This window comes from Thrips palmi, unplaced genomic scaffold (genome assembly GCF_012932325.1).
Source record: "Thrips palmi isolate BJ-2018 unplaced genomic scaffold, TpBJ-2018v1 HiC_scaffold_7, whole genome shotgun sequence".
Classification (NCBI taxonomy): domain Eukaryota; kingdom Metazoa; phylum Arthropoda; class Insecta; order Thysanoptera; family Thripidae; genus Thrips; species Thrips palmi.
In genome coordinates this window covers 6332276-6348526 of record NW_023144634.1, presented here as the reverse complement: position 1 = coordinate 6348526, position 16251 = coordinate 6332276, and the positions used below count along the sequence as shown (strand labels likewise).

Below are 16251 nucleotides of genomic sequence, written 5' to 3'. Positions count from 1 at the left end.
CAGGGCGAGGGCTTCGTTGGCCAATTTCCTGCAAGAATGGCATGGCATGGATGAATGGTGCGGAGCCGTGCGACTCGGCATCGGGGAAAGGGGGGGGGGCGTTTAGCAAGGCATGCTCGTCTATTACCAATCACGCTGCAGAGCACTGTGAGCACTGCGGAGATGCACCCATTACCCGAATGACTAACGGGCGGAGGGCGTCGACGGGGTGTGGATGGCGCCAGCCAGCAGACTCATTCCGAGAGTCGTTTTCGTCGCTCTGTCTCTCTCGCACTCGCGGCCCGCGGCCTCCAGGACGCCCCGCGAGTGCGACATCGGCAGGGCGACGGTGCCTGCAGGCGGTGCCATCCACCGTCGCCGGCGTGATGTGCCGTGCCCCCCGGCCGTGCCCAGTGTACACGACGTCGCCGGCCAACACTGTCACTACACTGTCGCGGGGCGCGAGCCGCGCGAGCCAGCGGCGTGACCGGCAGGCCGTCGCCAGTCACTCCGCGGACGCCGCGTCGTGGGGTGGGCCGCGCCGCCGCGCCGCCGCGCCATGCATGCAAACTGCCCCCCCCCCCCCGCCCCTCCCCCCGACTTTCTTTGACCGGCAAATGGACAGCGGCGCGGCGCCCTTTTATAATCAGCGCTCCGAATTCCGTTCCGCGCAAGAAGTACCCTTTCACTTCTTTCTTCGAGTGTAGCCGCGCGTCTTTGTGAACGGCGGGGCGGTGGCCGACGAGTCTGTCTCTCTCGCACCCGCACGGGGCGCCCCACAGTGCGACAGAGACGGATAGCGACGGCCGCCTCACCCAGCCTCGCCGACCGTCATAACAGGAGCCGAGGAGGATCACCTCTGACCTGCGCGCCGCGCGCCGCACTGGACACCGAGGCAGGGCGCCGAGCTGCCCAAGAGGGCCAGGAGAAAGGACGACGGAAAAAAGCGTTCTGCGAGACGTTCCACGGCGCGTTCCGCGAGGCCTTCCAGGAGGCGTTGGCTGCGTTGGCGGCCACGCAGCGGAGAGCGCCTGGCGGACAGACAAGCCCGCAACACACCCGTGTTCGGCGGGGCGGCCCAGGCTCGACTTCGCAGGCGCGCAGCTCGAATAGAAACCTTGCTTGGCCCGGCCCTGATACACTGGAAACAACATTTAAAGAGAAAAAAAACACGCGGTGCATTGCTGCCTTCCATTGTGTCAGTCAGTGTGAGGTAGCCGGGTTATGGCGTTGCTCCACGGGAAGGCCACAGCCCCGCACCCTCTCTCTCACACCCACGGGGCGTCCCGCATGGGTGCGAGAGAGACACGACTATGCAGCGCACTGCAGCCTGTCATTTCCATCGGATTAGCAGCGAAAAGGAAAACATTGTTCGGCCGTACGCCGCACTCATGTGTTGTGTGTGCGTGTGTGTGCGTCCGAGTTTGAAACTCGCATCTCAATGAATGGGGCCGGTGACTCGGGGACGCGGGTTCGAATCCCGACGGGCGTCGCCTTTCTCTTCCCGCTTTCCGCGTTCCCGTCCCAGGCCACGCCCGGCGACGCCCGCAGCCGAAACGACCCCCCGAGGGTGTTCCGTCCCCAGGAGCCCCCGCAGCCCCGCAGCCCCGGGAGCCCCCGCACCTACGACAAAGGGCTGGCAAAGTTGCGTCGAGACACGAGCGGTTTTATCGCCGTCTGTGGGCCAAGCCGGCCAAGCCATGAATTTGCCGCGAAAAAGTGTTGGCCCGCAACGCCACGGCACGGCTCGGCACGGCACGGCACGGCACGGCACGGCCCGCGCCTCCCGGTCGGCAGTACATCAGCGTCGCGACGTGGCCGACTCGCGGCTGCATCGCAAAAACGAGCGATAAAGTCAAGCATAAATTAAGCAAACACCGCGGCAGGCCTGGGCTGCTCACCGCACGGCACGGCACCGCGCGCAGATGCAGAGCGCATAAAAATAAAAATCGGCGCTTCCTCAACATGATTGGGCAGTAAAGGCAATGCCGCCCGTGGCCCGGTTGGCCGCGCCTGGCCGCTAACCGAGCAGGGGGCGGGCACGACCAGCCCGACCAGGCCGACGAAACGAGGCGGACCGATGTGGAGGAGCTGCCACTACTCTTTTTATTTTCCCTGGTCACTACGATGGGAGAGGCGGCTGGACGTGGAACTGCAGTGGGGTGGCTCGGTTGCTCCGGCCACAGGCTTTGGTCGTTGTTGCTTCCGGTCAAAGCGACCAGGTTCATCTATCCCCACTGCACTGCACAACGCGACCAGTTCTACTTCGCGACAGGAACCGAAGGTTCGACGCCCGGCTGTCAATCTCAGAGAGCGCCTCGCCACGGCCGAAAGAAACAAGGGGATACTGCACCGACGTCGCGTCGGCTGTCTGCTCCGGTGCGGCGCGCCATTTTATTGCTCCTCGCCAAATATAAATCAAATCCTTCCGAGCGTCGTGCGCCGTCGGTTGTTTTTCTTTGTTTTGGGTTCGCCTAGCCTCAGTCGGCTTTAGCCCTGGCTCAGCCATTTCACTTCCGTCCGTCTCCTCCTCCGTCTCCCCCCCCCTCTCTCTCTCCCTCTGCCCCGGGAGCAATCACGACCGTCAGGCATTCAGGGCACGGACGAGCTTTAATTACTGTCGCGGGGCAAAATCCCAGGCGAGCCGAAAAGACGAGCCGAGCCGAGCGCTGACCAGCACAGCCGGGCCGAACGAGCCGGGCCGAGCCGAGCCGGGCCAGGCCGGCGCCGTGATGAATGAAGAGAGCAGCTGCATAGTCCTTCCCCGTCCTTCCCTCTCTCCGTCCCGCTCAGACGCGCAGCACGCGCCGGTTGCGTGACCGCCGAAACGGATCATTTCACGCGTCGCAACAAACTGACACCGCGCCGGCACTGGTAGGGCACGACTGCGAGGCGTTGCACTCACACACACTCACACACACGCACATGCCGACGGCTAGTCGGTTCAATAGAGACCTACTTGACCTTTGAGCGCAAACGGCTCCATCAGTCGCACCAGATTCAAACCTTAACGGACGCCTTCGAGGACGGACGAAAGCTCTCTGGTGGCACCGCGGCGGCGGTCCGAGGATCGAATCCCGGTGGCGGCGCCACCGTTTTCTTCCGCCTTTTTCTGGCCGCGCAACACCCCGACGCGAGACGCGCGACGCGACGAGGAGTGCTCAGCTTTTACTGCCCACTGTGCGGCCGCGGCCCTCGACCAATCAGCGGCCGCCAATCAATCGGCCGAGTCACGAAAATTGTCGCGCCGCGTCACGAACACCGCGACGCCGCGCGTGCTTCCGGGGCCACAGCGACACACAGTGGGCCAGAGGACCGGTGGGGGCGGTCGAAATCCCGGACGCGTTTTCAGCTCCAGCGTCGCTAAATGGGGCTCGAACCGAACGTGTGACCCCACCAACGGATTGCTCTCCGAACGAGGAATCCATTGGTGGGGTCACACGCAACATAATGGTGGAAACGAGAAGTGAATGAAAAAAGGTTAAGTTAAAAGGCTCTGCCTGCAACCTGCGCTTAGGAAAAACGGCAAAAGACACTCAGAAACAACCCGGCCGGAGGATATTAGCTGCGCGAGGGAAGACACTGAGAAAATGGGAAAACAGGCAACGAAGCTAACAAAAAGGGCAGAGCAAACAATGCTGTTGGTCGGTTGGCACTCACCTGGCAGTCCGTCTCCAGGTCGGCGTAGTAGCCCGCCCCCTTCACTTTCCTGCAGCTGAAGCTGGTCTGCGGGATGGAGGGCAGCACGGGGAAGTCCACGCCGGGCCGCCCCATCACACCTGCCGACGGACAAGCAGACACGGCGGCCGGGCCGCCGGGTTAGCACTTTGCGGAAAGCGGCGCACGGTGGTGGTCCGAAGACAGCGGGTCGTTTGTGCGGGTGCGAGAGAGACGGAGCGACGAAGGCACTGCAGTGACGCGACGCTGAGGCGAAGACGCGGAGATGGCAATCAATACCGCAAAGTGTTATGCCAAGTGACTGGCATCGCTCTGTCTCTCTCGCACCTCCACGGCACGGCCCGTGAGTGCGAGCGAGACGGCACCACGGATCGGCGCTGTGCTCGTCGTGACATCCCAACTATTCTCCCTCCCGGGCCTTGCAGGCTTCCAGGCGACTTCCAGGCCTTACAGTGTGTCGGGGACGCCTTGCCTTCCGGACCACCCACTTTCATTCTTCTTCTGGCGAAAAATATTCACACGAAAGAAAAAGAGGAGAAACGATAGAGTGTGACAACGACAACAATGAGGGAGGGACTGCTCGCGTAACACCGCGCGGTGGAGGTGGCAAGCCGCGGCAGCCGCGCCGCGTCGGACGGTAGGCCAGCCGGCAGGCCAACCGGCAGGCCAGGAGTCTTGCAATGAGAGGAGGAAGGAGCTTCGATTGTTCTCACTCTGCATATCACACTCACACACACACACAGAGTTAAATATACAGACATGCATAGGATGCGGCACAGTTATGTTGTACCGCCCCGCCCCGCCCCGCCCCTTCCGCGGGGCGCCAAGTGGACCGCGCCACCCTCGATGTGCTTCGACCCTGACCCCGATACCTCGATACCTCGAAACCTCCGCCCCGACACCGCACTACAGTATTTCAATCTCCCCGCCGACACTTTCATCGTGCCACGCGTGAAACTCTCCAATCTTTCTTCTTTTTCTTTTTACTCGCGTTGCTACAGCTGGAAGGAACGTAAAAAAATAAAGATGAATAAATAATAGGTCTCGTTGCGATAGGCCTCAATCCTAACTAGCTTTTCCCCGCCTCGATGACGAATCGACGTGCGAACGCGGACAAATGGTTCCACGTATCACAGCGCGGGGCCGCGCGCGGAGCGCCCGTTCGCTCTGTCTTCCTCGCACCCTGACGGCATGGCCCGTGGGTGCGAGGGAGACAGAGCGACGACGCGGCCCCGCTAATGGCGGCCCCGGTGGCGCTCGTCGAGCTCGTCAAGATCGTCGCCGGCGTGGCGGCGTGGACCTTCATTTGGATTCGGAGCGGTCTCTCCGAGGAGACTCTGTCTCTCTCGCACCCCCACGGCACGCCCCACGAGTGGAGACGCGGGGAGACCGTCGCAACCGTTCGGAATCAGCCTGCAGCAGGCCAAAGGGCTCCGGCGGAGGGTTCTCGGATGACGAGTAACGGCCCTTCGATACCCTCGGTGAACCCTTCGGCCCCAGATGCCCTGTGGACGTCGAGGACGTCGTGGTCGTGGACGTCCGTGCCGACGGGGCGAAGGACCGTGGGACCGGCACCAGGCTGCTCGCACCACGCGCACCAACCACCACGCCGCACCAAGCACCGAGGCAGCCGTGGCATTTCGCAGTGCAGGGCCGGCAGGGCGCACTCCCCGACACTCCCGCCATCGCCATCCCATGTCGGGACGAGATTTAGACGCCACACGCGTCGTACTGGCCCTTAGCACCTCCTCGGTACACGCAAAAAAAACAAGCAAGAAAAAGAAAACACAAAACAATAATAAATCACAACCACAATGATGAACACAAGTAAAACACTGCTATAGAGAAAACCATCCCGACACCTCACATGCAAAAAAGAAAGTTTACTTTGAATCCACGATAGTAATGTCGATGGGGTGTGTCCAAAGGGTGTGTCACTTTCCGAATGACGGAATGGTGCGTGTTGTTGTTGTTGTTGTTGGCCTGCTCTACGTCGTTAGTAAACAGCGCGGCCAGGCTGGCGCGGGCCCGACCTGGCCTGGCCGGGGCAGCCTGGGTCATACTCACAGTCTGGGCAACCTCTTGGGGCTCGGCCGGCTCGGCCGTATTTAGCGGAGGTCTCGTCCTGCGTGTCCTGCGTGTCCTGGTTTGGCGCAGACGATCGCCGTGCGTCGCCAAAGTCCGTCTCAGTCGCGTCTGTTTGCACATTTTCGTCTCGTGAGTGAGAAACAGGAGAGTCCTTTTCGCTTGTCGCGTCGTCCGTCGTCCGCCGGTGTGGTTGTCGTTCCTGCGGGGCGTCCTAGTCAACAAGTACGGGCGGTCCGAAGCCACCGCCTCCGCGTCGCTTCGCCTGCGTTCCCCGAGGAGGAAAGGGCACACACTGCAAAGACTGGGCAGGGGGAAAATGAAACACGGGTTTGCATGGACAACTCACTCGCGGCGAGTGCGTTTCAACAGCTTCCTCGGCGCCGCGCGACCGGCGGCGCCAAAACGCCGAACAAAAAACAACGACGAAAAAGTGGCGGTCCGAACCGCGGCGACGTCGCGACGCCCCCTGCATCCGACACTGCCAACACGTGACGAAACGGATCGGGGCCCGGCGCCACGCCACGACGTCGGTACGGCGTCGGTGACTCCCCCGATTTCCGTGTGCTTCCCGCCACACCGACTTACAACACGCAGGGCTGCGTCCGCGGGGGCGGCGCGGGGGTCGCCTGCACTGCCAAGGCACGGCCAAGGCACTGCCAAGGCACGGCGGGGCAGAGCGCGGCGCCGCGTTGCTTTCGGACGCAGCCCTCCCCGCCTCGGCTTTGTTTTGGCGGGTGCCCAGGCAGGCGTGACGGCCCGGCCCGGCCCGGCTAGAGACCTGGGGATGCGTTGCGAATCGAGACGCCGCGAGGAAGGAAGGAAGCGCCGCGCCAGGGAGGGGGAGAGAGAGAGAGGGGGGGGGGCAGTGACCAGCGCGGACCGGCGCGCGGAGGGACCACGGACGGGCACACACGAAAGGTCAGAGGTGTCCGCAAGAGACTTGGCGCGCCACTATAAGTATCGGACGACGACGCTTCACTTGATTTTCAATTACGTCGTTGCATCGGATCGTCGCGGGGGGGGGGGGGCGTCGCATTCCCGACACACCGGAAGGCGGTTTGCTCGCGGATTAGCATCTCGGGAAACGAAAGCAGACTGTAAAAAATGGCACTTAAAAAAAATTCTTTTTAGGGGGAGGGGGGATTTTTCTGCAGTACAGCTCTGCAATAAGGCGCATAGAAACAAAAGCAAATCACGGACGGCATACGGTCAATTTTGATCAACAAACCGCGCGCGGTGACTTGGTTAATTTTCCGCCTTGGAGGCGGAGGTGCACTGGCCGACGAGGCGGGCACTGGAGCATACCGGGGCGCGGCCCCTCTGGGCGCGGCGCGGCGACCTGGCAAGGTGAAGGCCGGAGTAGCGCCGCACGGTCTAGTTGGCATCCCCGTTGGAGTCCGGGCCGGGCCGTGACATTCACGCCGTTTCGGCTTCCCGTCCGTCGCTCTGTCTCTCTCGCACCCAATCGCGGTGCGGCCCACGAGTGAGTGCGAGAGAGACAGAGATAGGCCGAGTCAGTCTGCAGCCGACGGCGCCTGGCGGGTAGGCAGTCCGTCGTGCGGCACCAGTCTTTCGCAGTGCTTCAGCCTGCTTGCCTGCTTTGCAGTGTTTCCCTTCCCCACAGTGTAGTGCCAGCAGTGCGATGCGAAACGAGGCGGGGCAGGCGGGGCAGGCTAGGCCGGCCCGGCCGTCCACCATTCACAGCCTCCAAGGCATGCAAGGAACCCAGTGTAGTCGCTGCAAGAAAGCAATTGTGAAACGCGCGGCCCAGCGGCCCGGCGGCACTCGTCCCTCCAAAAGCGCGCCCGTTTTCTGTTTTCGGCGCCGTTTCCTCACGGCGGGCACGCCACCGTAAGTGGCCGTAAGCACCGCGGGCCGAAAGAGAGAACAAAGGGATTATTAAAATTTGATCGTGCGTTAAAGGTGACGAGAAAGTTGTGGCGATCGGCGTGTACTACTCACCCTGGTACTCCTTGTACTCCACGACGTCGGCGTCCTCGTCGTCGGCGAGCCGCTTGGCGATGGAGGAGCTGGCGGACGCGGCGCTGTCCCTTAGAGGCCGCCGCGTGGAGGACGGCGTCGACGACGTCGAGGACGTCGAGGACCCCGTGGTGTTGATGTTGGCGCCGGCCGTGGTGGCCACGTACGTGTACTGCACGCTGTGGCTGCCGATGGGCTCCGCCTCCACGCGGTACGCCGCCGCGTTCATCCGCGCCGCCACCAGCGGCAGCGACGTGGACGCCAGCATCTGCGGGCAGCACACTGTCAGGCTGGGGAGGGGAACGCCGCGCGTGCAATTCGGGCGTTTGCAGTCTCCTCACTGGGGTTGGAAGTACCGGTGGGATTGGAATCCCGAAAACCTACGCTTCCCGATCATGCTCCCAAAAGGACCCACACAGAGGACCCACCCAGACAGGATCCCCCAGCGCGGAGAGGATCCCCCTGCCGGTCCGCGGCAGGGGCAGGCCGCCAGGGCGCCAGGGCAGCCAAGGTGATGCCTGTGGGGCAACGCGGTGCCGAAATGGAATGACAGAAACCGCATGCTAATTAGCTGGCCGGCAATTGTTCTACAGTGGAGGCCCCTACAGTGGAGTGGAGGGGGCGCCGCCGGCCCGCCGGCCCGCCGCGCGGACATTAGCGCGCACGCTCTGCTCCACACGCCACCGCAGTCACTGCAGCCGCCGCGTGGAAGTTGAAACAAAACGGGACTGGCCCGGGTTCAAATACCGGCACACAGGGTATTTTAATTATTTTTCCCGCTTTTCTGTCGTTGATTTCTTTTCCTTCTCTAAGCGACAGGCAACGACGTGATCAGCCGCGGCTCGGGCCGGTCTTCCTGAAGGGAGTACCGACCGGCCTGCAATAATTAACTCGAAGACGTACAAGGAGGCGCACCGGCTGCCCTGGGCTGCCCTCACGGCACGCCCCATGAGTGCGAGAGACGGCATGAGTTGGCCGGGGCGTCGGCCCTCTCCGTGCTGACCGGGACGCGGGACGCCCTGCTGGCTGGCAGGCTGGCTGGCTGGCCTGGGCACCGCACTAGTGGGGCGATTGTCCAGAGGCAAGGCCGGCCCCGGGGGGGGGGGGGACGTGAATGCAACGAGGCTTGCAGACGCCCTGCTGTCGTTCAGTTCCGGCGGGGCTCCCTGACGAAACAGCGGCAGGGGGAGGCGAGGGGTGGCAAGTTCATTGAAAGGAGGAGAGGGAGGGAGAAAAACAGCGACCACGCGAGCCATGACAAGTTTTAAGTGGTGTCAGCCAGTGGAAGGCTGACAGCCAGGCAGTCCACCATCCAGGTCGGCAAAAGAAGACCGGCATCAACGATAAATTAATGATCCAAAAAGATCACATGAGCAAAAACGAAAAGTCAAACGCTTCTGGTTTTTTCCTTGTTTACTTTCTCTCGGTGTTTTGCAAAGGAGCCGGGCGTAAGTAGTTGTGGCTTTTATCTGAGAGCCGCCACGTTTTTGCAGTGGCGGTGCGCGTGGTGGAGCTGGTCCTGAAGTTCACAGCGTGCCTGGTCCAGCCTGGCAGTGCAGTGGAGTCAGTCGGTCGGCTCGACTCCGGTCCGGCTGGACAAGCTGGACTCGCTGGACTGCAGTGCACTGGGCAGCCCGCGCTGACATTCGCGCATGGCGCTCGCTCGCCCTCCTCTTTCTCCATCCTTCCTCTCCCTCCCTCCCCTCCCCGGGCCGAGATAGCGACCTTCTGCCTTTCTTTATCTCGTTTGCGAAACAACGGCCGGCCGGGCTGGCTGACGGCGACGCCACGGCGACGCCACGGCGACGCTGTGACGGCGCCGCGGTGACGCGCCGGGGAGGTGGAGGCTCACATGACGGCGGCGCGCTGGGGGGTGACGGCCGCGTGGCCGCGCGAAGATGACGGCACCACGCCGATTCCGAGCTGTCTCTCTCGCTCCCCCAGGGCCCTAGGGGACGCCCCCGGACGCCCCACGAGTGCGAGGGAGACGGAGACAGTCGAGGGAGGTGGCCGACAGACTGGCCAAGGTGACGGTTATTATCGCAACCTGAATGTCCGCTCGAGTGCGGAACCCGCTGAGGGACGGCGAGCTCAAAGCCGCGGCCGCGAAATCAAAAACGAACGTGTCACTGAAGCTGCGTTCAAGTCCGCTCTAAGTGTCGACTGGGGTTAGTCTAAGTCCGATCGCAGAGCGGTCGGTCGTTTCGGCTCCGTGACGTACGATTCGTTCGACAGGTGCCGGCCGCGGCATTCCCAGCCAGCGTCCTTCGCATTCGCTGTGTGTTCATTCCCACCGCGAACCTCGCATGCCCCCCCCCCTCCAGGCATGCCCCACTGACAAGTGCATCGGAACACTCACTCATTGGCGCCGTCAAGCCATTACTCACACATCGGGACTGGACTCCGCTCACGTCGCTCTGTCTCTCTCGCACTCGTGGGGCGCCCCGCACGGGTGCGAGAGAGACAGAGGGCCCCGCTTCCCGGTCGTGAGCCACGCGGTCTTTCTTTAGCCGACAAAAGGCAGACGGCGGCGAGGCGGTGCCAAATTCATTACTGCCGAGGAAGACGTTGAGCGGGGTGTGTTGCAGCACCGGCACACTGAGAGTCTCTCTGTCTCTCTCGTACCAACACGGGACGCCCCACGAGTGCGAGAGGGACAGAGCGACGGCTCAGTCTCCAGGATCGGCCGAGGATCCCCCGGGGACTCATAATGGGCCGATCACCGGGTAACCCATCGACCTGCTTGCGCTGCTCCCTAGTTTGCCGCTCGCAGGGACTGGACCAGGTCCGCGAACAGCGCACTCACCTTTGGAGCTTCGGTGGACGTGCCCCCTCCAGGGCGGGGGAGTATCGCCAGCAGGCCTGCGAACAGAGAGAGACAGCCGAGTTGAAAAATTGCACCCAATTTGGCTTTTTAAACCGCAATCAAGCAAACCTTTTTTTTTAAAAAAAAAAAATAAAATATATTTGAGATATTTTGACAACATTAGACGAGTGAAAATTTCTCTCTTGACATGGCAACCTTTAAAATGCACCTGAATTTTTTTTTGAAAGTAAATCCAGAGAGGTCTGAAATTTGGTGGCCAAAGAGGAAGTTTTCCAGGTGACGACGAACCCACACATTAAAGACTTCTCCCTCCACTCTTTCCTCGTCCCTCATGCCGCGGGGTCCGCGGGTCGGCGCTCTGGGTGCACGCCCTGGAGTGCAGCAGCCGGGCCGCGGCCGTACCGCCGCCTGCCGTGCCGGAGGTGCGAGAGAGACGGAGCGACGAAAGCGGTGTTCGCTCCTCCGGCCGGCCGGCCGCGTCCGAGAGCCATTATGTCTTTTTACTGCGGGCGTCACCGTAACATTGTTCGTGTGCACTGCACTGCACCGCACCGCACCGCACACAACGCAAAGAGCAGCCGATCCAGGAAGGCCGGCCCGGCCGAGAAGCGGCCCAAAGGCTGCGGATTGAAAGTGCAGCGGGTTTATTGGCACTTGGGGTGGGATCTTTCTTTCCCCGCCGGGCAGGGAAAAGTTGAGTTTCGGCGTGGCGCCGTACATGGCGGTCCTGGGTGCATCGGCGGGGCTAAACGGCACGGCGTCCTGCTCCACGCCAACCAGGGGCCAGAGGCGCTTCTTGCTCAAAGGCTCGAACCTAACCGGGAGGGCCAACAAGGGACCAAGGCAGCCCGCAATTAAGTCTGACCTTTGAATGAAACGACCACAAAAAACTTCCTGGTGCGACACTCTATGGACAGCAGCAGGCCGCTTCGGGGCGGGCCCCGCCGCCTGGGCGCCCTGGGCGTGCTAGGCACACCTGCACGCGGCCGCGCGGCGAGCCGCACCTGGAGAGGTGAGTCCGGGTCGGACCGGCCGGGCCACGCCGCGGAGTGCGGAGCGAGTACGGAGTACACCGGTTGGCCTAAGGTCAGTGTGCACCCACGGCGTCGTCCGGCGCCTGCAGGCCTCTCCAAGCCACTGGAAATGATTTTGTCCGGCCGTGAAAGTGGCCACCCCGCCCCGCCCCGCCCCGCCGTGGGCAAGCGCAGGCCAACGACCAGCGAACGGCCACCTGGTCATTACGTAGTCAGCGCGGCCAGGCCGGCCATCCCGAAAAAAAACCTCCAAAATATTGAAGTGTCGGAAAGTAGTGTAGCCGCCTATTCCTGATGAGCTGCGGCGTAAGCCAGGGGCCGCTCCACACCGAGCCGCGCGCGTCGCCCTCGTCAGGCACTCGACGTGGTGCGTGCCGCAGGCCTGCCAACGGGCCGACGCTAACCGCAGTCTTGCCGCGGAGCAGCGCAGCCGCGCCGAACCAGAACCCGCAATCAGGACTCGGGCGAAACGGAGGGACAGGCACGCGCCGCCGGGAGTTGAACCCGCGACCCGGGCGGCAGGTGCGAACGCGTGCACGTAGCGTCGGAGCACCGATGAAAGACGGAGCGCATATTTTGTTGTTCGTCGGGAGCACCACGAAAAGTGATGAAGAAGAAGAGGGGGAGTTACAACTCGATTTTTCCAAGTCTCAAACTTGCGAAAAAAAAAACCAAACTTAACGCCTAGGGGGGGCTTATCCTTCTATTCCATGACTCACGCCAAGCGATGTCAACAAAGCATCAGCGCCGCACGATGGCGTGCCGGCGTGCGTGGGTGGAGGCAAAGCTGCAAAAACACGCGAAAACGCTTTTGAAAGCCCCGCGCGGACTCAGCCGGCTGGCCGGCGGTCCGGAGTCTGGAGTCTGGAGTCCGGGGCGCCAAGCGTGCCGCGGCGAGGCGGCGTGTCTGCGCGACGTGAGAACCGCCGGGCAGGCGCATTGTTTTTGGCGCGAGTCAGGCGCACGCGCGGCGCACGGGCGGGCGGACAGCAGGCAGACAGACAGACATGCTGACAAACTGCGACGTGCGGGGACAGGCAGGCTGACCGACCGGTGCCGAGACACACATACATACACACAAAAAACTCACACACGCACACACACAGTGCGCGACGCTCGTCTCCGCGTGTGAGAGCGCCTGCCGACGGCGGGGGTAGGCAACACCAGCACACGTGTGTTCAACGGGACGGCCTACCCGGCAGGCGCTAGCCGTGCCCGGCAGTGGACGCACGCAGCGCCGCGCGCGCCGCGCCCCCGGAGAGCTACGGCACGTGTCGAAGCTGGGTGTGGTCTGCAGCGGGTGGCCACACACACACACGCACACACACAGAGTGCTCGAGTTCCCGCCGCCGTTTCCAGCACATGGGAACAAGCAGGCCTGCCCCAATAACACAGAACCGCCCCGCCCCGCCCCGCCCCGCCCCGGGCCGCGACGGCGGCAAGGAAATTAAGTGCGGCACACGCTAATTCCCATTACACGTAATAACGCAGTGACGAGATGGCTCCGCTTTACGAGGCGGCTCGGTTAGGGATGAGATGTTGCCGCGGTTACTGCTAGTACACCCTGCAAGGATTTACCATTCGGTTTTATTTTTCAGGGGAAAATCGGTATCAATTTAAGTCGAATCGACAGACGTTTTCTGAGATGGTAGATCATAGAAAGCTTAGAGGATGGATGCTCAAACATGTGAGAGAATTTTCTTTTAGCAGTGTGGTGCGATCCATCAGCGTGCTGCACGAGACGGTCTTGACCCGCGGCGACGCAACTCGCGCTGCATTTCCATGCGTCTTTGGCTTTGGCCGGCTCGGCTCCGCTTTGGCTCCGCTTTGACTTTGTCCGCCGCGGCCTTCCATGTTCTCCGTCAAATAAAGGCGCGGTCCATCCATCTACCCATCGATCCATCCCCGCATCGGAGTGCGCCGCACGCGACCGCCGCGGGCGTTGTGAATTTTTCATAGCGGCGTGTCCACCGCGGAGGCGGCAGCGCCAGCAGCGCGAACGGCGCGCAGGGAGGCCGCGGCGTCGAGGGAACGAAGTAACGAAGTGCAGGTTTGCACCGGCAGGAAAGCCGCATCCAGTCAAATTGAATGCAATTGGCGCGCCGAGGTGGCTCTGCCGGTGTGCCGGGCCGGGCCGTGCCGCTGATTCCGAACATCCTGTCTCTGTCGCACTCGCGGCGCGGCCCCGCAGGGAGCGAGAGAGACAGCGACTCTCTTCGGCGCGGCTGGGCTATCGGCGGCATCTTATCAGCGGCTACGACACTGTGCTCCCGGTGTTCTAAGTCGGCCGCTCTGTCGCCCCCTGGAGCCCCCCGGGCCCCCTCGGCCGCGCGGTCCTCCGCGCCGCGCTTTCTCCCAAGTAATAATGGAACACTTACATCGAGATGGCGGGCCGATTGGCCAAAGCCGCCGACTTGCGGCACTTGCGCTGACCAGTGTGGTGGCCGGTGGGCTCGCCCGGACGGAGAAACACCGGCAACACCAGGAAGTGGGCGACGGAACGACGAACGCGATCAACGCACGACGCACCGCGCGCGTGGCACTCGGCCGCCAGGCCAGGGCGGCAAGCTTTAAAACTTCGAGAGCATAACGTATCTCGCGGACCGCTAGAAAAAGACTCGAAGTCGCCTCAAAATCCGATTTCTGAAAATCCTGGCTTGTAAGATCATCGCCATTTATACGAGATAGTGGGCTCTACCCCACATTGAGAAGCGCCTTCGTCGCTCTGTCTCTCTCGCACTCTCGGGCGGCCTTGTAGGGGTGCGAGAGAGACAGAGCGACGGGGCACTTGCTCCGATTCAGACAGCTGTCTGGTACATAGGAAGACAACTACACGCCCTGGCCGTTTGAGTGCCGAGGCTCCTATGTATGTGCGTGTGTGTGTTTTTGCGCGTCGCTATTGATGGCCGGGTTCGAATCCCCGCGCCGTCGCGGGCTTTTTATTACCCCTGTGACCCCAGAGCGTGGCCTGCCTGGCCTGCCCGCCCGAGCGGCGCCGCATGATGGCCTCCTGATGGCCCGGATATGCCACCGTGTTGAGTAAGGCGGCGGTGCGGCGGAGTGCCACGCACGCTCTATCGCCCATTGTCTCACTGCCAGTGTACCGCCACCCAGCGCCGCCCGGCGCCGCGCGTGTGTGTACGCGCGCCGGTGCGTGAGTGTGGGTGCACGCGGAAAGTGAGGAGGGTGTAGTTTTTACCTCGAAAGGACCGTTCACTGATAATTTCGCGTTTGTGGTCGGACGTCGGTGGTCCAAGAAGGGGGTGACCAGGGAACGGAAACTACCAGTTAAAGCGGTGGTAGCGCAGTAAAAAGGAATCAATTATAGTTCATGTCCGACTCTACATTGACTTCGTTTGTCAAATAATGTCCGGGAATTGACTTAGATGGGAGTCGAACCTGCGACCCTCGCGCTGTCCTCTGGGCTACGCGGCCCTGCTCCGCCTGGCCCGTGCGTTGAGGTCTCCAATCGGCTGGTGCACGCAGCAAAGTGCCCCGCTCCGGATCCGATCCTCGGGCCTTCGGACTGCCGGCTCGTCTGCCCGGCTACCTGTTCGCACATCATTGTCCGCGCCGTCCGCGCCCAGAGGCTGTCTCTCTCGCACTCACGGGGCGTCCCGCAGGGTGCGAGAGAGACAGAGTTCGGAATCGGTCCGCAGATAAGGCGCGGACAATGCTGCGAACTTGACACGAGTGCTTCCCGGCGGCGGTGCTGGCGGCCTGCACGTGGACCAATCCACTCGTTTGTTATTCAAGACCATTGTTCATCGCACCCCCGAAAAGGCACCGGCACGTAACACGCGCACGCCGCCAGCACGCCGCCAGCACGGCCGATTCCGGGCATCTGTCTCTCTCGCACTCGAAGGGCATCCCGGAGGGACGCACGAGAAAGAGAGAGAGCGACAAAGTCGAAATCAGACTACGACTGCGCTGATACTCTCCGCCGTGGCCGCATGGAACAGTACAAGCGAACTGAAGCGGCTTCGTTCCCGACAACAATGACAGTTGAGGTTTTTAGAAGAAACGCAGAAAACAACAATAAATGGCGGTGCATTGAGTGGGCGCGCGGGGAACGTCTTCTTGACTGCGTTTCGCAAAGCAAAGCGCCGCCAAGCGCCCCTCCCCCGCGGACCCTAATCCAAATGCATTTCATCCGCGAGGGATAGAAATGGCGAGCCGATGGCCGGATAACCAGAGCAATTCGACGGCCGTGACATTTTTAGCACGGACGACTTCACGCCTAGCTGCACCACTGCGATTCCATCATCCTCCCCCTCCCTCACCTCCTGCTCCTTCATCTTCTTGTGGCGCTGGTCGAGGTCCCCCTCTCTCTCTCTCTCTCGCACTCATGGGGTGTCCCGTAAGAGTGCGAGAGAGACAGTCCGACGAGAGCACTGTGCGGAATCCGCCTGCAGGAGAGCCACAGATGCGTTGTGGGGTTGCCTAGGCTGCTCGGACTGTTGTGTTTATTCATCTCTCTCTCTCTCTCTCTCTCTCTCTCTCTCTCTCTCTCTCTCTCTCTCTCTCTCTTCTTGTGCCGCCAATCCGAAGTGGAGCGCACATCTGGCAGCAGTGCGACGCGGCGCCTCTTGAGGGCAAGGCCGCGATGCCGCGATACCGCGGGGCGGGGCGGGGCGGGCGGGGCGGGGCGGGGCGGGGCGGGCG

General features: G+C 62.2%; 1 protein-coding gene across 1 annotated transcript in view; it reads right to left on the bottom strand.

The window, feature by feature from the left end:
• Nucleotides 1-16251, bottom strand: part of LOC117652589 (mucin-5AC-like) — a 49040-nt gene that overhangs the window by 10313 nt on the left and 22476 nt on the right. Inside the window, exons 4-7 of the mRNA XM_034397620.1 lie at nucleotides 10532-10587; nucleotides 7833-7993; nucleotides 7708-7796; nucleotides 3640-3758 (exon numbers count right to left, since the gene is read on the bottom strand). Coding sequence (XP_034253511.1) covers nucleotides 3640-3758; nucleotides 7708-7796; nucleotides 7833-7993; nucleotides 10532-10587 — 425 coding nt within the window. The remainder of the gene's footprint in view (nucleotides 1-3639; nucleotides 3759-7707; nucleotides 7797-7832; nucleotides 7994-10531; nucleotides 10588-16251) is intronic.